Source organism: Oncorhynchus gorbuscha, linkage group LG03 (genome assembly GCF_021184085.1).
Source record: "Oncorhynchus gorbuscha isolate QuinsamMale2020 ecotype Even-year linkage group LG03, OgorEven_v1.0, whole genome shotgun sequence".
Lineage (NCBI taxonomy): Eukaryota > Metazoa > Chordata > Actinopteri > Salmoniformes > Salmonidae > Oncorhynchus > Oncorhynchus gorbuscha.
The window spans coordinates 24407355-24429841 of record NC_060175.1 but is presented as its reverse complement, the minus strand read 5'-3'; the positions used below and the strand labels follow the sequence as shown (position 1 = coordinate 24429841).

Here is a 22487-nt window from a genome sequence, read left to right as displayed (position 1 = left end):
TATCGATTCTCCCTATCCTCTCCCCTTCTCCCTATCCTCTCCCCTTCTCCCTATCCATTCTCCTTATCCTCTCCCCTTCTCCTTATCCTCTCCCCTTCTCCCTATCCATTCTCCCTATCCTCTCCCCTTCTCCCTATTCTTTCTCCCTATCCTCTCCTCTTCTCCCTATCCTTTCTCCCTATCCTCTCCCCTTCTCCCTATCCTCTCCCCTTCTCCCTACCCTCTCCCCTCCTCCCTATCCTTTCTCCCTATCCTCTTCCCTTCTCCCTATCCGTTCTCCTTATCATCTCCCCTTCTCCCTATCCTCTCCCCTTCTCCCTATCCTTTCTCCCTATCCTCTCCCCTTCTCCCTATCCGTTCCCCTTATCCTCTCCCCTTCTCCCTATCCGTTCTCCCTATCCTCTCTCCGTCTCCCTATCTGTTCTCCCTATCCTCTCCCCTTCTCCCTATCCGTTCTCCTTATCCTCTCCCCTTCTCCCTATCCTCTCCCCTTCTCCCTATCCTTTCTCCCTATCCTCTCCCCTTCTCCCTATCCTTTCTCCCTATCCTCTCCCCTTCTCCCTATCCTTTCCCCTTCTCCCTATCCTTTCTCCCTATCCCCGCTCCCCTTCTCCCTATCCGTTCTCCTTATCCTCTCCCCTTCTCCCTATCCGTTCTCCTTATCCTCTCCCCTTCTCCCTATCCGTTCTCCTTATCCTCTCCCCTTCTCCCTATCCGTTCTCCTTATCCTCTCCCCTTCTCCCTATCCATTCTCCCTATCCTCTCCCCTTCTCCCTATCCTTTCTCCCTATCCTCTCCCCTTCTCCCTATCCCTTCTCCTTATCCTCTCCCCTTCTCCCTATCTGTTCTCCTTATCCTCTCCCCTTCTCCTTATCCTCTCCCCTTCTCCTTATCCATTCTCCCTATCCTCTCCCCTTCTCCCTATTCTTTCTCCCTATCCCCTCCCCTTCTCCCTATCCGTTCTCCCTATCCTCTCACCTTCTCCCTATTATTTCTCCCTGTCCTCTCCCCTTCTCCCTATTCTTTCTCCCTATCCTCTCCCCTTCTCCCTAGCCTCTCCCCATCTCCCTATCCTCTCCCATTCTCCTTATCCTCTCCCCTTCTCCCTATCCGTTCTCCCTATCCTCTCCCCTTCCCCCAATTCTTTCTCCCTATCCTCTCCCCTTCTCCTTATCCTCTCCCCTTCTCCCTATTCTTTCTCCCTATCCTCTCCCCTTCTCCCTAGCCTCTCCCCTTCTCCCTATCCTATCCCCTTCTCCCTATCCTCTCCCCTTCTCCTTATCCTCTCCCCTTCTTCTTATCCTCTCCCCTTCTCCCTATCCTCTCCCCTTCTCTATATTCCTTCTCCCTATCCTCTCCCCTTCTCCCTATCCTCTCCCCTTCTCCCTATCCTCTCCCCTTCTCCTTATCCTCTCCCCTTCTCCCTAGCCTCTCCCCTTCTCCCTATCCTCTCCCCTTCTCCTTATCCTCTCCCGTTCTCCCTATCCGTTCTCCTTATCCTCTCCCCTTCTCCTTATCCTCTCCCCTTCTCCCTATCCGTTCTCCTTATCCTCTCCCCTTCTCCCTATCGATTCTCCCTATCCTCTCCCCTTCTCCCTATCCTCTCCCCTTCTCCCTATCCATTCTCCTTATCCTCTCCCCTTCTCCTTATCCTCTCCCCTTCTCCCTATCCATTCTCCCTATCCTCTCCCCTTCTCCCTATTCTTTCTCCCTATCCTCTCCTCTTCTCCCTATCCTTTCTCCCTATCCTCTCCCCTTCTCCCTATCCCCTCTCCCCTTCTCCCTATCCTCTCCCCTCCTCCCTATCCTTTCTCCCTATCCTCTCCCCTTCTCCCTATCCGTTCTCCTTATCATCTCCCCTTCTCCCTATCCTCTCCCCTTCTCCCTATCCTCTCCCCTTCTCCCTATCCGTTCCCCTTATCCTCTCCCCTTCTCCCTATCCGTTCTCCCTATCCTCTCCCCGTCTCCCTATCTGTTCTCCCTATCCTATCCCCTTCTCCCTATCCGTTCTCCTTATCCTCTCCCCTTCTCCCTATCCTCTCCCATTCTCCCTATCCTTTCTCCCTATCCTCTCCCCTTCTCCCTATCCTTTCCCCTTCTCCCTATCCTTTCTCCCTATCCCCGCTCCCCTTCTCCCTATCTGTTCTCCTTATCCTCTCCCCTTCTCCCTATCCGTTCTCCTTATCCTCTCCCCTTCTCCCTATCCGTTCTCCTTATCCTCTCCCCTTCTCCCTATCCGTTCTCTTTATCCTCTCCCCTTCTCCCTATCCGTTCTCCTTATCCTCTCCCCTTCTCCCTATCCGTTCTCCTTATCCTCTCCCCATCTCCCTATCCGTTCTCCTTATCCTCTCCCCTTCTCCCTATCCGTTCTCCCTATCCTCTCCCCTTCTCCCTATCCTTTCTCCCTATCCCCCTCCCCTTCTCCTTATCCTCTCCCCTTCTCCCTATCCTTTCTCCCTATCCCCCCTCCCCTTCTCCTTATCCTCTCCCCTTCTCCCTATTATTTCTCCCTATCCTCTCCCCTTCTCCCTATCCTCTCCCCTTCTCTCTCTACTTCTCTCTTTTCATCACCCTCCATTCCATTTTTACTTCTCTTACTTTTCCCATCCTCTCTTCCATCTTCTACCATTTTTTCTCCCTTTTCCCTTCCCATCACATCCCTCCCTCTATATTGACCTGAGTGAATTCAGGTCAGGCCAAACCCTCCCCCTGAATCTCCATGAATCTGTCTTCTCTCAGCACCTGCCCTTTCTTCAACTCTCCTCTGGCACTGCCACATACTGTATGCAGTACAAAGTGTACAAAACATTAAAACACCTTCATAATATTGAGTTTGCATTGAACCGGTCACCTCCCCTTCGTCTACACTGATTTAAGTAGATTTAACAAGTGACGTCACTAAAATGATCATAGCTTTTACCTGGATTCACCTTGTCATTGAATTGGCTGATCTCCTCTCTGTTATCCCATTGGCTGATTTCCACTTCCTTTTCCTATCAGCTACGAGGGCTTCTTCCTGTCGTGCTCTCTGACCCATGGAGGGGCGGAGCTTTGTGCCCCTCGGCACACCAACAAACAGCAGGTCAGCAAGTACCTGTTTCACCTGGTAGTCTGGGACCATAGGTACGTACCCAATCACAGCCTGTCACAACAGACCTTATAGGCTCCTCAAGCAACCTCACAGAGATGTTCACCAATCAGAGTCTATGTATCCTAATATTACATGATGCTTATCATTTAAAAGCAATATAGATATTTGCAATCTAAACTACCACTTCTAACAACATGTACTCATAACGTACACAACATACACAATGTACACATTGGCTTCCTAAAGCATGTTTAGGGTTCAAGCCATCCCACTCTAGTACCAGGTGTTCTGTTTGTCCACCTACTGTCCCCTATATGTGTCCACTGGAAAGAGCTGTTGGTCGTACATGTGGCTGTGTTTATGTGTGGGAGGACATGTGGCTGTGTTTATGTGTGGGAGGACATGTGGCTGTGTTTATGTGTGGGAGGACATGTGGCTGTGTTTATGTGTGGGAGGACACGTCGCTGTGTTTATGTGTGGGAGGACATGTCGCTGTGTTTATGTGTGAGAGGACATGTGGCTGTGTTTATGTGTGGGAGGACATGTCGCTGTGTTTATGTGTGGGAGGACATGTGGCTGTGTTTATGTGTGGGAGGACATGTCGCTGTGTTTATGTGTGAGAGGACATGTGGCTGTGTTTATGTGTGGGAGGACATGTGGCTGTGTTTATGTGTGGGAGGACATGTCGCTGTGTTTATGTGTGGGAGGACATGTGGCTGTGTTTATGTGGGGGAGGACATGTGGCTGTGTTTATGTGTGAGAGGACATGTGGCTGTGTTTATGTGTGGGAGGACATGTCGCTGTGTTTATGTGTGGGAGGACATGTGGCTGTGTTTATGTGTGGGAGGACATGTGGGTGTGTTTATGTGTGGGAGGACATGTGGCTGTGTTTATGTGTGGGTGTGTTTATGTGTGGGAGGACATGTGGGTGTGTTTATGTGTGGGAGGACATGTGGCTCTGTTTATGTGTGGGAGGACATGTGGCTGTGTTTATGTGTGGGAGGACATGTGGCTGTGTTTATGTGTGGGAGGACATGTGGGTGTGTTTATGTGTTTGAGGACATGTGGCTGTGTTTATGTGTGGGAGGACATGTGGGTGTGTTTATGTGTTTGAGGACATGTGGCTGTGTTTATGTGTGGGAGGACATGTGGGTGTGTTTATGTGTGGGTGTGTTTATGTGTGGGAGGACATGTGGCTGTGTTTATGTGTGGGTGTGTTTATGTGTGGGAGGACATGTGGCTGTGTTTATGTGTGGGAGGACATGTGGCTGTGTTTATGTGTGGGTGTGTTTATGTGTGGGAGGACATGTGGCTGTGTTTATGTGTGGGAAGACATGTGGCTGTGTTTATGTGTGGGAGGACATGTGGCTGTGTTTATGTGTGGGAGGACATGTGGCTGTGTTTATGTGTTTGAGGACATGTGGCTGTGTTTATGTGTGGGTGTGTTTATGTGTTTGAGGACATGTGGCTGTGTTTATGTGTGGGTGTGTTTATGTGTGGGAGGACATGTGGGTGTGTTTATGTGTGGGTGTGTTTATGTGTGGGAGGACATGTGGGTGTGTTTATGTGTGGGAGGACATGTGGCTGTGTTTATGTGTGGGAGGACATGTGGCTGTGTTTATGTGTGGGTGGACATGTGGCTGTGTTTATGTGTTTGAGGACATGTGGCTGTGTTTATGTGTGGGTGTGTTTATGTGTTTGAGGACATGTGGCTGTGTTTATGTGTGGGAGGACATGTGGGTGTGTTTATGTGTGGGAGGACATGTGGGTGTGTTTATGTGTTTGAGGACATGTGGCTGTGTTTATGTGTGGGAGGACATGTGGCTGTGTTTATGTGGGGGAGGACATGTGGGTGTGTTTGTGTTTGAGGACATGTGGCTGTGTTTATGTGGGGGAGGACATGTGGGTGTGTTTATGTGTGGGAAGACATGTGGGTGTGTTTATGTGTGGGAGGACATGTGGCTGTGTTTATGTGTGGGAGGACATGTGGCTGTGTTTATGTGTTTGAGGACATGTGGCTGTGTTTGTGTGGGAGGACATGTGGCTGTGTTTATGTGTGAGAGGACATGTGGCTGTGTTTATGTGTGGGAGGACATGTGGCTGTGTTTATGTGTGGGTGTGTTTATGTGTGAGAGGACATGTGGCTGTGTTTATGTGTGAGAGGACATGTGGCTGTGTTTATGTGTGAGAGGACATGTGGCTGTGTTTATGTGTGAGAGGACATGTGGCTGTGTTTATGTGTGGGAGGACATGTGGCTGTGTTTATGTGTGGGAGGACATGTGGGTGTGTTTATGTGTGGGAGGACATGTGGGTGTGTTTATGTGTGGGAGGACATGTGGCTGTGTTTATGTGTGGGAGGACATGTGGCTGTGTTTATGTGTTTGAGGACATGTGGCTGTGTTTATGTGTGGGAGGACATGTGGCTGTGTTTATGTGTGAGAGGACATGTGGCTGTGTTTATGTGTGGGAGGACATGTGGCTGTGTTTATGTGTGGGAGGACATGTGGGTGTGTTTATGTGTGGGTGTGTTTATGTGTGGGTGTGTTTATGTGTGGGAGGACATGTGGCTGTGTTTATGTGTGGGAGGACATGTGGGTGTGTTTATGTGTGAGAGGACATGTGGCTGTGTTTATGTGTGAGAGGACATGTGGCTGTGTTTATGTGTGGGAGGACATGTGGGTGTGTTTATGTGTGGGTGTGTTTATGTGTGGGTGTGTTTATGTGTGGGAGGACATGTGGCTGTGTTTATGTGTGGGAGGACATGTGGCTGTGTTTATGTGTGAGAGGACATGTGGCTGTGTTTATGTGTGGGAGGACATGTGGGTGTGTTTATGTGTGGGTGTGTTTATGTGTGGGTGTGTTTATGTGTGGGAGGACATGTGGCTGTGTTTATGTGTGGGAGGACATGTGGGTGTGTTTATGTGTGGGAGGACATGTGGGTGTGTTTATGTGTGGGAGGACATGTGGCTGTGTTTATGTGTGGGAGGACATGTGGCTGTGTTTATGTGTTTGAGGACATGTGGCTGTGTTTATGTGTGGGAGGACATGTGGCTGTGTTTATGTGTTTAAGGACATGTGGCTGTGTTTATGTGTTTGAGGACATGTGGCTGTGTTTATGTGGGGGAGGACATGTGGGTGTGTTTATGTGTTTGAGGACATGTGGCTGTGTTTATGTGTGAGAGGACATGTGGCTGTGTTTATGTGTGAGAGGACATGTGGCTGTGTTTATGTGTGGGAGGACATGTGGGTGTGTTTGTGTGTGGGTGTGTTTATGTGTGGGTGTGTTTATGTGTGAGAGGACATGTGGCTGTGTTTATGTGTGAGAGGACATGTGGCTGTGTTTATGTGTGGGAGGACATGTGGGTGTGTTTATGTGTGGGAGGACATGTGGGTGTGTTTATGTGTGGGAGGACATGTGGCTGTGTTTATGTGTGAGAGGACATGTGGCTGTGTTTATGTGTGGGAGGACATGTGGGTGTGTTTATGTGTGAGAGGACATGTGGCTGTGTTTATGTGTGAGAGGACATGTGGCTGTGTTTATGTGTGGGAGGACATGTGGGTGTGTTTATGTGTGGGTGTGTTTATGTGTGGGAGGACATGTGGGTGTGTTTATGTGTGAGAGGACATGTGGCTGTGTTTATGTGTGGGAGGACATGTGGCTGTGTTTATGTGGGGGAGGACATGTGGGTGTGTTTATGTGTTTGAGGACATGTGGCTGTGTTTATGTGTTTGAGGACATGTGGCTGTGTTTATGTGTGAGAGGACATGTGGCTGTGTTTATGTGTGGGAGGACATTTGGGTGTGTTTATGTGTGGGTGTGTTAATGTGTGAGAGTACATGTGGCTGTGTTTATGTGTGAGAGGACATGTGGCTGTGTTTATGTGTTTGAGGACATGTGGCTGTGTTTATGTGTGGGAGGACATGTGGCTGTGTTTATGTGTGAGAGGACATGTGGCTGTGTTTATGTGTGGGAGGACATGTGGGTGTGTTTATGTGTGGGAGGACATGTGGGTGTGTTTATGTGTGGGAGGACATGTGGCTGTGTTTATGTGTGGGAGGACATGTGGCTGTGTTTATGTGTTTGAGGACATGTGGCTGTGTTTATGTGTGGGAGGACATGTGGCTGTGTTTATGTGTGAGAGGACATGTGGCTGTGTTTATGTGTGGGAGGACATGTGGCTGTGTTTATGTGTGGGAGGACATGTGGGTGTGTTTATGTGTGGGTGTGTTTATGTGTGGGAGGACATGTGGCTGTGTTTATGTGTGGGAGGACATGTGGGTGTGTTTATGTGTGAGAGGACATGTGGCTGTGTTTATGTGTGAGAGGACATGTGGCTGTGTTTATGTGTGGGAGGACATGTGGGTGTGTTTATGTGTGGGTGTGTTTATGTGTGGGTGTGTTTGTGTGGGAGGACATGTGGCTGTGTTTATGTGTGGGAGGACATGTGGGTGTGTTTATGTGTGGGAGGACATGTGGATGTGTTTATGTGTGGGAGGACATGTGGCTGTGTTTATGTGTGGGAGGACATGTGGCTGTGTTTATGTGTTTGAGGACATGTGGCTGTGTTTATGTGTGGGAGGACATGTGGCTGTGTTTATGTGTTTAAGGACATGTGGCTGTGTTTATGTGTTTGAGGACATGTGGCTGTGTTTATGTGGGGGAGGACATGTGGGTGTGTTTATGTGTTTGAGGACATGTGGCTGTGTTTATGTGTGAGAGGACATGTGGCTGTGTTTATGTGTGAGAGGACATGTGGCTGTGTTTATGTGTGGGAGGACATGTGGGTGTGTTTGTGTGTGGGTGTGTTTATGTGTGGGTGTGTTTATGTGTGAGAGGACATGTGGCTGTGTTTATGTGTGAGAGGACATGTGGCTGTGTTTATGTGTGGGAGGACATGTGGGTGTGTTTATGTGTGGGAGGACATGTGGGTGTGTTTATGTGTGGGAGGACATGTGGCTGTGTTTATGTGTGGGAGGACATGTGGCTGTGTTTATGTGTGGGAGGACATGTGGGGGTGTTTATGTGTGAGAGGACATGTGGCTGTGTTTATGTGTGAGAGGACATGTGGCTGTGTTTATGTGTGGGAGGACATGTGGGTGTGTTTATGTGTGAGAGGACATGTGGCTGTGTTTATGTGTGGGAGGACATGTGGCTGTGTTTATGTGGGGGAGGACATGTGGGTGTGTTTATGTGTTTGAGGACATGTGGCTGTGTTTATGTGTTTGAGGACATGTGGCTGTGTTTATGTGTGAGAGGACATGTGGCTGTGTTTATGTGTGGGAGGACATGTGGGTGTGTTTATGTGTGGGTGTGTTAATGTGTGAGAGTACATGTGGCTGTGTTTATGTGTGAGAGGACATGTGGCTGTGTTTATGTGTTTGAGGACATGTGGCTGTGTTTATGTGTGGGAGGACATGTGGCTGTGTTTATGTGTGAGAGGACATGTGGCTGTGTTTATGTGTGGGAGGACATGTGGCTGTGTTTATGTGTTTGAGGACATGTGGCTGTGTTTATGTGGGGGAGGACATGTGGCTGTGTTTATGTGTGAGAGGACATGTGGGTGTGTTTATGTGTGAGAGGACATGTGGCTGTGTTTATGTGTGAGAGGACATGTGGCTGTGTTTATGTGTGAGAGGACATGTGGCTGTGTTTATGTGTGGGAGGACATGTGGGTGTGTTTATGTGTGAGAGGACATGTGGCTGTGTTTATGTGTGAGAGGACATGTGGCTGTGTTTATGTGTGGGAGGACATGTGGATGTGTTTATGTGTGGGTGTGTTTATGTGTGGGTGTGTTTATGTGTGGGAGGACATGTGGGTGTGTTTATGTGTGGGAGGACATGTGGGTGTGTTTATGTGTGAGAGGACATGTGGGTGTGTTTATGTGTGGGTGTGTTTATGTGTGGGAGGACATGTGGGTGTGTTTATGTGTGGGTGTGTTTATGTGTGAGAGGACATGTGGCTGTGTTTATGTGTGGGAGGACATGTGGGTGTGTTTATGTGTGAGAGGACATGTGGCTGTGTTTATGTGTGAGAGGACATGTGGCTGTGTTTATGTGTGATAGGACATGTGGCTGTGTTTATGTGTGAGAGGACATGTGGCTGTGTTTCTGTGTGAGAGGACATGTGGCTGTGTTTATGTGTGGGAGGACATGTGGGTGTGTTTATGTGTGGGAGGACATGTGGGTGTGTTTATGTGTGGGAGGACATGTGGCTGTGTTTATGTGTGGGAGGACATGTGGCTGTGTTTATGTGTGGGAGGACATGTGGGTGTGTTTATGTGTGAGAGGACATGTGGCTGTGTTTATGTGTGAGAGGACATGTGGCTGTGTTTATGTGTGGGAGGACATGTGGGTGTGTTTATGTGTGGGAGGACATGTGTGTTTTATGTGTGTGTTTATGTGAGGACATGTGGGTGTGTTTATGTGTGAGAGGACATGTGGCTGTGTTTATGTGTGGGAGGACATGTGGCTGTGTTTATGTGTGGGAGGACATGTGGGTGTGTTTATGTGTTTGAGGACATGTGGCTGTGTTTATGTGTTTGAGGACATGTGGCTGTGTTTATGTGTGAGAGGACATGTGGCTGTGTTTATGTGTGGGAGGACATGTGGGTGTGTTTATGTGTGGGTGTGTTAATGTGTGAGAGTACATGTGGCTGTGTTTATGTGTGAGAGGACATGTGGCTGTGTTTATGTGTTTGAGGACATGTGGCTGTGTTTATGTGTGGGAGGACATGTGGCTGTGTTTATGTGTGAGAGGACATGTGGCTGTGTTTATGTGTGGGAGTGACATGGAGGACAGTGGCTGTGTTTATGTGTTTGAGGACATGTGGCTGTGTTTATGTGTGGGAGGACATGTGGCTGTGTTTATGTGTGAGAGGACATGTGGGTGTGTTTATGTGTGAGAGGACATGTGGCTGTGTTTATGTGTGAGAGGACATGTGGCTGTGTTTATGTGTGAGAGGACATGTGGCTGTGTTTATGTGTGGGAGGACATGTGGGTGTGTTTATGTGTGAGAGGACATGTGGCTGTGTTTATGTGTGAGAGGACATGTGGCTGTGTTTATGTGTGGGAGGACATGTGGATGTGTTTATGTGTGGGTGTGTTTATGTGTGGGTGTGTTTATGTGTGGGAGGACATGTGGGTGTGTTTATGTGTGGGAGGACATGTGGGTGTGTTTATGTGTGAGAGGACATGTGGGTGTGTTTATGTGTGGGTGTGTTTATGTGTGGGAGGACATGTGGGTGTGTTTATGTGTGGGTGTGTTTATGTGTGAGAGGACATGTGGCTGTGTTTATGTGTGGGAGGACATGTGGGTGTGTTTATGTGTGAGAGGACATGTGGCTGTGTTTATGTGTGATAGGACATGTGGCTGTGTTTATGTGTGAGAGGACATGTGGCTGTGTTTCTGTGTGAGAGGACATGTGGCTGTGTTTATGTGTGACAGGACATTTATGTGGCTGTGTTTATGTGTGAGAGGACATGTGGCTGTGTTTATGTGTGAGAGGACATGTGGCTGTGTTTATGTGTGGGAGGACATGTGGGTGTGTTTATGTGTGGGTGTGTTTATGTGTGGGTGTGTTTATGTGTGGGAGGACATGTGGGTGTGTTTATGTGTGGGAGGACATGTGGGTGTGTTTATGTGTGGGAGGACATGTGGGTGTGTTTATGTGTGAGAGGACATGTGGGTGTGTTTATGTGTGGGAGGACATGTGGGTGTGTTTATGTGTGGGTGTGTTTATGTGTGAGAGGACATGTGGCTGTGTTTATGTGTGAGAGGACATGTGGCTGTGTTTATGTGTGGGAGGACATGTGGCTGTGTTTATGTGTGTGAGGACATGTGGCTGTGTTTATGTGGGGGAGGACATGTGGCTGTGTTTATGTGTGAGAGGACATGTGGCTGTGTTTATGTGTGAGAGGACATGTGGCTGTGTTTATGTGTGAGAGGACATGTGGCTGTGTTTATGTGTGAGAGGACATGTGGCTGTGTTTATGTGTGGGAGGACATGTGGGTGTGTTTATGTGTGAGAGGACATGTGGCTGTGTTTATGTGTGAGAGGACATGTGGCTGTGTTTATGTGTGGGAGGACATGTGGATGTGTTTATGTGTGGGTGTGTTTTATGTGTGGGTGTGTTTATGTGTGGGAGGACATGTGGGTGTTTTATGTGTGGGAGGACATGTGGGTGTGTTTATGTGTGAGAGGACATGTGGGTGTGTTTATGTGTGGGTGTGTTTATGTGTGGGAGGACATGTGGGTGTGTTTATGTGTGGGTGTGTTTAGGACATGTGGGTGTGTTTATGAGGACATGTGGCTGTGTTTATGTGTGGGAGGACATGTGGCTGTGTTTATGTGTGGGAGGACATGTGTTTTTATGTGTGAGAGGACATGTGGCTGTGTTTATGTGTGAGAGGACATGTGGCTGTGTTTATGTGTGATAGGACATGTGGCTGTGTTTATGTGTGAGAGGACATGTGGCTGTGTTTCTGTGTGAGAGGACATGTGGCTGTGTTTATGTGTGAGAGGACATGTGGCTGTGTTTATGTGTGAGGAGGGCATGTGGCTGTGTTTATGTGTGAGAGGACATGTGGCTGTGTTTATGTGTGGGAGGACATGTGGGTGTGTTTATGTGTGTGTTTATGTGTGAGAGGACATGTGGTGTGTTTATGTGTGGGAGGACATGTGGGTGTGTTTATGTGTGGGAGGACATGTGGCTGTGTTTATGTTTATGTGTGGGAGGACATGTGGGTGTGTTTATGTGTGAGAGGACATGTGGGTGTGTTTATGTGTGGGAGGACATGTGGGTGTGTTTATGTGTGGGTGTGTTTATGTGTGAGAGGACATGTGGCTGTGTTTATGTGTGAGAGGACATGTGGCTGTGTTTATGTGTGGGAGGACATGTGGGTGTGTTTATGTGTGAGAGGACATGTGGCTGTGTTTATGTGTGAGAGGACATGTGGCTGTGTTTATGTGTGTGTGTTGTGTTTATGTGTGGGAGGACATGTGGCTGTGTTTATGTGTGAGAGGACATGTGGCTGTGTTTATGTGTGAGAGGACATGTGGCTGTGTTTATGTGTGGTGGCTGTGTTTATGTGTGGGAGGACATGTGGCTGTGTTTATGTGTGGGAGGACATGTGGGTGTGTTTATGTGTGGGAGGACATGTGGGTGTGTTTATGTGTGGGAGGACATGTGGCTGTGTTTATGTTTATGTGTGGGAGGACATGTGGGTGTGTTTATGTGTGGGAGGACATGTGGCTGTGTTTATGTGTGGGAGGACATGTGGCTGTGTTTATGTGTGGGAGGACATGTGTTTTATGTGTGGGAGGACATGTGGCTGTGTTTATGTGTGGGAGGACATGTGGCTGTGTTTATGTGTGGGAGGACATGTGGCTGTGTTTATGTGTGGGAGGACATGTGGCTGTGTTTATGTGTGGGAGGACATGGGCATGTGGCTGTGTTTATGTGTGGGAGGACATGTGGCTGTGTTTATGTGTGGGAGGACATGTGGCTGTGTTTATGTGTGATGAGGACATGTGGCTGTGTTTATGTGTGAGAGGACATGTGGCTGTGTTTATGTGTGGGAGGACATGTGGCTGTGTTTATGTGTGGGTGTGTTTATGTGTGAGAGTACATGTGGCTGTGTTTATGTGTGAGAGGACATGTGGCTGTGTTTATGTGTTTGAGGACATGTGGCTGTGTTTATGTGTGGGAGGACATGTGGGTGTGTTTATGTGTGAGAGGACATGTGGCTGTGTTTATGTGTGAGAGGACATGTGGCTGTGTTTATGTGTGGGAGGACATGTGGGTGTGTTTATGTGTGGGTGTGTTTATGTGTGGGAGGACATGTGGGTGTGTTTATGTGTGGGTGTGTTTATGTGTGAGAGGACATGTGGCTGTGTTTATGTGTGGGAGGACATGTGGGTGTGTTTATGTGTGAGAGGACATGTGGCTGTGTTTATGTGTGTGTTGTTTATGTGTGAGAGGACATGTGGCTGTGTTTATGTGTGGGAGGACATGTGGCTGTGTTTATGTGTGGGTGTGGGTGTGTTTATGTGTGGGAGGACATGTGGGTGTGTTTATGTGTGAGAGGACATGTGGCTGTGTTTATGTGTGGGAGGACATGTGGCTTTTTATGTGTGGGAGGACATGTGGCTGTGTTTATGTGTGGGAAGACATGTGGGTGTGTTTATGTGTGGGAGGACATGTGAGGACATGTGGCTGTGTTTATGTGTTTGAGGACATGTGGCTGTGTTTATGTGTGAGAGGACATGACATGTGGCTGTGTTTATGTGTGGGAGGACATGTGGCTGTGTTTATGTGTGGGTGTGTTAATGTGGCTGTGTTTAGAGGACATGTGGCTGTGTTTATGTGTGAGAGGACATGTGGCTGTGTTTATGTGTTTGAGGACATGTGGCATGTGTGTGTTTATGTGTGGGGACATGTGGCTGTGTTTATGTGACATGTGGCTGTGTTTATGTGTGAGAGGACATGTGGCTGTGTTTATGTGTGGGAGGACATGTGGCTGTGTTTATGTGTTTGAGGACATGTGTGTGTGTTTATGTGGGGGAGGACATGTGGCTGTGTTTATGTGTGAGAGGACATGTGGGTGTGTTTATGTGTGAGAGGACATGTGGCTGTGTTTATGTGTGAGAGGACATGTGGCTGTGTTTATGTGTGAGAGGACATGTGGCTGTGTTTATGTGTGGGAGGACATGTGGGTGTGTTTATGTGTGAGAGGACATGTGGCTGTGTTTATGTGTGAGAGGACATGTGGCTGTGTTTATGTGTGGGAGGACATGTGGATGTGTTTATGTGTGGGTGTGTTTATGTGTGGGTGTGTTTATGTGTGGGAGGACATGTGGGTGTGTTTATGTGTGGGAGGACATGTGGGTGTGTTTATGTGTGAGAGGACATGTGGGTGTGTTTATGTGTGGGTGTGTTTATGTGTGGGAGGACATGTGGGTGTGTTTATGTGTGGGTGTGTTTATGTGTGAGAGGACATGTGGCTGTGTTTATGTGTGGGAGGACATGTGGGTGTGTTTATGTGTGAGAGGACATGTGGCTGTGTTTATGTGTGAGAGGACATGTGGCTGTGTTTATGTGTGATAGGACATGTGGCTGTGTTTATGTGTGAGAGGACATGTGGCTGTGTTTCTGTGTGAGAGGACATGTGGCTGTGTTTATGTGTGAGAGGACATCTGGCTGTGTTTATGTGTGAGAGGGCATGTGGCTGTGTTTATGTGTGAGAGGACATGTGGCTGTGTTTATGTGTGGGAGGACATGTGGGTGTGTTTATGTGTGGGTGTGTTTATGTGTGGGAGGACATGTGGGTGTGTTTATGTGTGGGAGGACATGTGGGTGTGTTTATGTGTGGGAGGACATGTGGGTGTGTTTATGTGTGAGAGGACATGTGGGTGTGTTAATGTGTGGGAGGACATGTGGGTGTGTTTATGTGTGGGTGTGTTTATGTGTGAGAGGACATGTGGCTGTGTTTATGTGTGAGAGGACATGTGGCTGTGTTTATGTGTGGGAGGACATGTGGGTGTGTTTATGTGTGAGAGGACATGTGGCTGTGTTTATGTGTGAGAGGACATGTGGCTGTGTTTATGTGTGGGTGTGTTTATGTGTGGGAGGCCATGTGGCTGTGTTTATGTGTGAGAGGACATGTGGCTGTGTTTATGTGTGAGAGGACATGTGGCTGTGTTTATGTGTGGGAGGACATGTGGCTGTGTTTATGTGTGGGAGGACATGTGGGTGTGTTTATGTGTGAGAGGACATGTGGGTGTGTTTATGTGTGGGAGGACATGTGGGTGTGTTTATGTGTGGGAGGACATGTGGGTGTGTTTATGTGTGGGAGGACATGTGGCTGTGTTTATGTGTGGGAGGACATGTGGCTGTGTTTATGTGTGGGAGGACATGTGGCTGTGTTTATGTGTGGGAGGACATGTGGCTGTGTTTATGTGTGGGAGGACATGTGGCTGTGTTTATGTGTGGGAGGACATGTGGCTGTGTTTATGTGTGGGAGGACATGTGGCTGTGTTTATGTGTGGGAGGACATGTGGCTGTGTTTATGTGTGGGAGGACATGTGGCTGTGTTTATGTGTGAGAGGACATGTGGCTGTGTTTATGTGTGAGAGGACATGTGGCTGTGTTTATGTGTGGGAGGACATGTGGCTGTGTTTATGTGTGGGTGTGTTTATGTGTGGGAGGACATGTGGGTGTGTTTATGTGTGGGAGGACATGTGGCTGTGTTTATGTGTGGGAGGACATGTGGCTGTGTTTATGTGTGGGTGTGTTTATGTGTGGGAGGACATGTGGGTGTGTTTATGTGTGGGAGGACATGTGGGTGTGTTTATGTGTGGGTGTGTTTGTGTGGGAGGACATGTGGGTTCTTATTGAAGCAGATGGAAGTGTTTACAGTGGGTTGTTATTTGTGGGTGCTATGTATGCATATCTATTTTCTGATCTCTGTACCTCCTGGTCCCCTGGGGTTATTTTATTGTTGCAATATTATTTTTGCCTCTATTGTAATAATACTTTTAGTCCTCCGGTATCCGGGTGGATTTATAAAGTGTTGTAGAGAAACATGTTTTGGCAACCCGTGTAGACCTGCCTAATGGTTCCTTCAGATGTGACAACAATTTTGCAAAACCTTGACCCTAAAACAACACTTACCGAGAAGACTGCTTGACAGTGTCCAGCTTGTTGAAGCTTCTTGAGATGGAATAAACACAAATAGGCCTGGCACAAATACCAAATAGGTCATGTTTCATTATGGCTGGAGTTGGAGTTTGGACAGGGAGTGCAGCAGGCTACAGCCTTGTAAGGTAGCCTTCCTCAAACTGTTCATGGTTTGTTGGTTGTGTGTAAGTCTTCAATGTACATTTTTGTCTTTTTTGCTGGACGACTCATCTTAAAGTCCTACACCGTTCTCCTTTTCACCTCATTTATCACCTAATTTCTTTAACAAAAGGCACATCTCAATAGGTGGTCCATGTGTCCTCATGACCTCATGTGTCCTCTGGGCTTCCAAGTGGCACAGCGGTCTAAGGCACTGCATCTCAGTGCTAGACACGTCACTACAGACCCTGGTTTGATTCCAGGCTGTATCACAACCGGCTGTGATTGGGAGTCCCATACTGTGGTGCACAATTGGCCCAGCGTCGTTAGGGTTTGACCAGGGTAGCCCGTCATTGTAAATAAGAATTTGTTCTTAACTGACTTGCCTAGTTAAATGAAGGTTAAAAAAAATGACATGGCACAAGTTGGGGGGTGAGCCATTCCTTTTTTGTTCTCTATTGTTCTTCAAGTATCTATTCCGGGACTCCCGCCCATAGTGTACAAACAGGCCCCATAACTGAACATGTTGTCTTAGTTAGCGAAGCATGCTAGCAGGTCCACCAGTGGGGTTTAGCTCAGAACCAATGATGTTTGTTCATCACACTACTATTTTTAGTTGACTCGATGCTAACTTCTTTCATGCTAACAAGTTTTTGAAGTTTTAGGATTCCAACAGAGTCCTTAATGTGTTATTCCCTTTCATGTGGTGGACGTGTTGAAAGCACACAGGTCCCATGTGGATGACAGAGGGCTTAATATAAATGGAGGGCTCGTTTACTAGCTCTATGATGTTACTCTGCTCTTCAGTTACAGTGAGGGATCGTTTACTAGCTCTATGATGTTACTCTGCTGTTTAGTTACAGTGAGGGCTCGTTTACTAGCTCTATGATGTTACTCTGCTCTTCAGTTACAGTGAGGGCTCGTTTACTAGCTCTATAACGTTACTCTGCTGTTCAGTTACAGTGAGGGCTTGTTTACTAGCTCTATAACGTTACTCTGCTGTTCAGTTACAGTGAGGGATCGTTTACTAGCTCTATAACGTTACTCTGCTGTTCAGTTACAGTGAGGGATCGTTTACTAGCTCTATGATGTTACTCTGCTGTTCAGTTACAGTGAGGGATCGTTTACTAGCTCTATAACGTTACTCTGCTGTTCAGTTACAGGGAGGGATCGTTTACTAGCTCTATAACGTTACTCTGCTCTTCAGTTACAGTGAGGGATCGTTTACTAGCTCTATAACGTTACTCTGCTCTTCAGTTACAGTGAGGGCTCGTTTACTAGCTCTATGATGTTACTCTGCTCTTCAGTTACAGTGAGGGATCGTTTACTAGCTCTATGATGTTACTCTGCTCTTCAGTTACAGTGAGGGATCGTTTACTAGCTCTATAACGTTACTCTGCTGTTCAGTTACAGTGAGGGATCGTTTACTAGCTCTATAACGTTACTCTGCTCTTCAGTTACAGTGAGGGATCGTTTACTAGCTCTATAACGTTACTCTGCTGTTCAGTTACAGTGAAGGATCGTTTACTAGCTCTATAACGTTACTCTGCTCTTCAGTTACAGTGAGGGATCGTTTACTAGCTCTATAACGTTACTCTCCTGTTCAGTTACAGTGAGGGATTGTTTACTAGCTCTATAACGTTACTCTGCTGTTCAGTTTCAGTGAGGGATCGTTTACTAGCTCTATGACGTTACTCTGCTGTTCAGTTACAGTGAGGGATCGTTTACTAGCTCTATAACGTTACTCTGCTCTTCAGTTACAGTGAGGGATCATTTACTAGCTCTATAACGTTACTCTGCTGTTCAGTTACAGTGAGGGATTGTTTACTAGCTCTATAACGTTACTCTGCTGTTCAGTTACAGTGAGGGATCGTTTACTAGCTCTATACGTTACTCTGCTGTTCAGTTACAGTGAGGGATTGTTTACTAGCTCTATGATGTTACTCTGCTCTTCAGTTACAGTGAGGGATCGTTTACTAGCTCTATAACGTTACTCTGCTGTTCAGTTACAGTGAGGGATTGTTTACTAGCTCTATGATGTTACTCTGCTCTTCAGTTACAGGGAGGGATTGTTTACTAGCTCTATAACGTTACTCTGCTGTTCAGTTACAGTGAGGGATCGTTTACTAGCTCTATAACGTTACTCTGCTGTTCAGTTACAGGGAGGGATCGTTTACTAGCTCTATAACGTTACTCTGCTGTTCAGTTACAGGGAGGGATCGTTTACTAGCTCTATAACGTTACTCTGCTGTTCAGTTACAGTGAGGGATCGTTTACTAGCTCTATAGCGTTACTCTGCTGTTCAGTAGCAGTTACAGTGACACTCCCAGACTACTCTCTTCTAAGAAAATGTGTATTTATATTATAGCTACTGCATTTCACAATTCAACTACAACTGAATCTCTCCCACTCTCTCAACCCCCCACGCTTTCTGTCCTTCTCTATTCCTCTCTTCCCCTTCAATCCTTCTCTATATCCTCCTCTGTCATTGCATTTCCCTCCCTCCCTCCCTCCACCCCGCAGGGTGTGTTTCCCAGTGCAGATCAACCAGTTGCCAAGGGAGACCCAGCTGACAGTGACTCTGTATGCCAGTGCTCTGCCACCCCCTGGAGGAGTGGAAGAGAAGGGTAGTAAGCAGCGCCGCAGCATCGAATCCCTGGGCTGGGTCACCATGCCCCTCTTCAACTTCAGACAGTGAGTATTAGTCCACAGGAGGGTGGGTGGGTGGGTGTGTGTGTCTGAGATTATGACCATCACCCTCTCCCTCAGCATCCTGACATGTGGGAGGAAGCTACTGGGTCTGTGGCCTTCCACCCCAGGAAGTAACGCTCGCTCCAGCTTCCCCAACTTCAGCCAGCCTGACAGCGTCATCCTGCAGGTAACTGACCTAGTCACACACACACACACACACACACACACACACACACACACACACACACACACACACACACACACACACACACACACACACACACACACACACACACACACACACACACACACACACACACACATGGCATATGTGCGCACGCACACACTTTTTCCCCCTTCTTTTCCTTCCTCTCGTTCTCTTATTTCCCTCTATTTATTTTTCAAGGTGTAGTTCCCTATTATCTAGTGTCCTCCTTTTTCACTCTCTCTCTTTTTCTCTATATCCATCTGTTACAGCTTTCCTTCCTTTCCTCTCCGCCCTCCCTCTTCCTCACTCTCTCCGCCCTCTTTCCTCTCCGCCCTCCCTCTTCCTCACTCTCTCCGCCCTCTTTCCTCTCCGCCCTCCCTCTTCCTCACTCTCTCCGCCCTCTTTCCTCTCCGCCCTCCCTCTTCCTCACTCTCTCCGCCCTCTTTCCTCTCCGCCCTCCCTCTTCCTCACTCTCTCCGCCCTCTTTCCTCTCCGACCCTCCCTCTTCCTCACTCTCTCCGCCCTCTTTCCTCTCCGCCCTCCCTCTTCCTCACTCTCTCCGCCCTCTTTCCTCTCCGACCCTCCCTCTTCCTCACTCTCTCCGCCCTCTTTCCTCTCCAGACTGGCCTGTTTCAATAAACATACACCGTTGCTCCTGGTTAAAAGAACAGCCTATAAAAGGCTTATTCACAGGCTACAGGTACAGTAGGTTTCCTGCCTCCGTGTCTAACATGAACGTTGTCTGTCTTTAGACCCGTTTTAGAGCGGTGGCGCAGATGGGGGTTTGGACTTCCAAAGTGCTCGGTCTGTCTGTATGACCAGAATACTCTCCACACATGTTAAAGCATAGGCAGAGGGACTCTCACACACATTGGTAGTCATGCATGTAGTACACACACTACAACTGCTATCTGCAGAAGGGACCTGAAAGTAGGTCAGTTGGATCTGCTCTGTCCACAAAACTCACCCTGGATATTAGAGTGTCCTGCTGTCTGTCTGCCCTTCCTTCTGACACACACGTCCTCCTCGCTCTCACTCACTCATTCTCTCTCTCGCGCACGTAGACACAGGGTTTCTTCTCAGCAGTATTGTATTGTATTGTAAAGCCAGTCCCTCATGCAGTGCCAGCCCAGTGTGTAGCAGTGCCAGCTGGCCCGTGGCGCTGGTTCCCAGTTGCTCTTTGTCTCAGTGCTGTGGGCTGCGTTAAAATGGGATCTGTGTGTGTGTTCTATTGCAGTCGGTCTCCTCGTTAACGTGGCGACATCATTTGAGGCTTCATACTTCATCACTGATGGCAGAACAACATATGCTTACACACTCACACTCCCCCAGCATCGCACAAGACACATCTGGGGCCTGGCATACATCTGTCACTCATTAATCTGAATCTCTCTCTCTCACTCACTCTCACACACACACACACACACACACACTCCCCCAGCATCGCACAAGACACATCTGGGGCCTGGCATACATCTGTCACTCATTAATCTGAATCTCTCTCTCTCACTCACTCTCACACACTCACACTCCCCCAGCATCGCACAAGACACATCTGGGGCCTGGCATACATCTGTCACTCATTAATCTGAATCTCTCTCTCTCTCTCTCTCTCTCTCTCTCTCTCTCTCTCTCTCTCTCTCTCTCTCTCTCTCTCTCTCTCTCTCTCTCTCTCTCACTCTCACTCACTCCCCCAGCATCGCATAAGACACATCTGGGGCCTGGCATACATCTGTCACTCATTAATCTGAATCTCTCTCTCTCTCACTCACTCACACACACACACACTCCCCCAGCATCGCATAAGACACATCTGGGGCCTGGCATACATCTGTCACTCATTAATCTGAATCTCTCTCTCTCTCTCACTCACTCTCACACACACTCCCCCAGCATCGCATAAGACACATCTGGGGCCTGGTATACATCTGTCACTCATTAATCTGAATCTCTCTCTCTCTCTCTCTCTCTCTCTCTCTCTCTCTCTCTCTCTCTCTCTCTCTCACTCTCTCACTCTCTCTCTCACTCACTCACCACCACTCACTCACTCACTCTCACACACACTCCCCCAGCATCGCATAAGACACATCTGGGGCCTGGCATACATCTGTCACTCATTAATCTGAATCTCTCTCTCTCTCTCACTCACTCTCACACACACACACTCCCCCAGCATCGCATAAGACACATCTGGGGCCTGGCATACATCTGTCACTCATTAATCTGAATCTCTCTCTCTCTCTCACTCACTCTCACACACACTCCCCCAGCATCGCATAAGACACATCTGGGGCCTGGTATACATCTGTCACTCATTAATCTGAATCTCTCTCTCTCTCTCTCTCTCTCTCTCTCTCTCTCTCTCTCTCTCTCTCTCTCTCTCTCTCTCTCTCTCTCTCTCTCTCTCTCTCTCTCTCTCTCTCACTCACTCACACTCACTCACTCACTCACTCACTCACTCACTCACTCACTCACTCACTCACTCACTCACTCACTCTCACACACACTCCCCCAGCATCGCATAAGACACATCTGGGGCCTGGCATATATCTGTCACTCATTAATCTGAATCTCTCTCTCTCTCTCTCTCTCTCTCTCTCTCTCTCTCACTCACTCACTCACTCACTCACTCACTCACTCACTCACTCACTCACTCACTCACTCACTCACTCACTCACTCACTCACACACTCCCCCAGCATCGCATAAAACACATCTGGGGCCTGGCATACATCTGTCCCTCATTAATCTGAATCACTCTCTCGCTCACTCGCTCACTCGCTCACTCTCTCACTCTCTCTCTCACTCACTCACTCACTCACTCACTCACTCACTCACTCACTCACTCACTCACTCACTCACTCACTCACTCACTCACTCACTCACTCACTCACTCACAAACACACACACTGCCTCAACATTGCATAGGACACATCTGGGGCCTGGCATACATCTGTGACTCATTAATTACAAATGTAACCCCCTCTCTCTCTCACACACATTTTCTTCTGCACACCGTCAAACATTTCATTGCCAAAACAAACTGACTGGATGATACATAAGAATTTATTTTCTATCTGACCTAGTTTTGGTTATATTCCTCTCGGCCTCCCTTCCTAAAGGCTTTCCCTCAGTGGCCTGCCATGACTTTACATTTCTTCTCTCTTAGCTTTTCATGTTATTTTTCCCCTCCTACTAACCTTGTTAATTCCTCACTTCATTCTGTTCCTCTCCTCTCCCCAAATCCCCCCTTCATGTTATTTCCCCCCTCCTACTTTCCTTGTTAATTCCTCAATTCATTCTGTTCCTCTCCTCTCCCCAAATCCCCCCTTCCATTTATCCCATACACCTTGTCCAGTTGCTTTATAACAGTCAATATTATTACTCTCCATACACACATTACCTTGTCCAGTTGCTTTATAACAGTCAATATTATTACTCTCCATACACACATTACCTTGTCCAGTTGCTTTATAACAGTCAATATTATTACTCTCCATACACACATTACCTTGTCCAGTTGCTTTATAACAGTCAATATTATTACTCTCCATACACACATTACCTTGTCCAGTTGCTTTATAACAGTCAATATTATTACTCTCCATACACACATTACCTTGTCCAGCTGCTTTATAACAGTCAATATTATTACTAC

At 47.8% G+C, this 22487-nt stretch overlaps 1 protein-coding gene across 1 annotated transcript in view; it reads left to right on the top strand.

The window, feature by feature from the left end:
• LOC124029055 (phosphatidylinositol 4-phosphate 3-kinase C2 domain-containing subunit beta-like) overlaps window positions 1-22487 on the top strand; it is a 138236-nt gene that overhangs the window by 96561 nt on the left and 19188 nt on the right. The window contains 3 exon segments of the mRNA XM_046340911.1: window positions 3001-3123; window positions 18455-18625; window positions 18701-18809. Of these exon segments, the coding sequence (XP_046196867.1) occupies window positions 3001-3123; window positions 18455-18625; window positions 18701-18809 (403 nt within the window).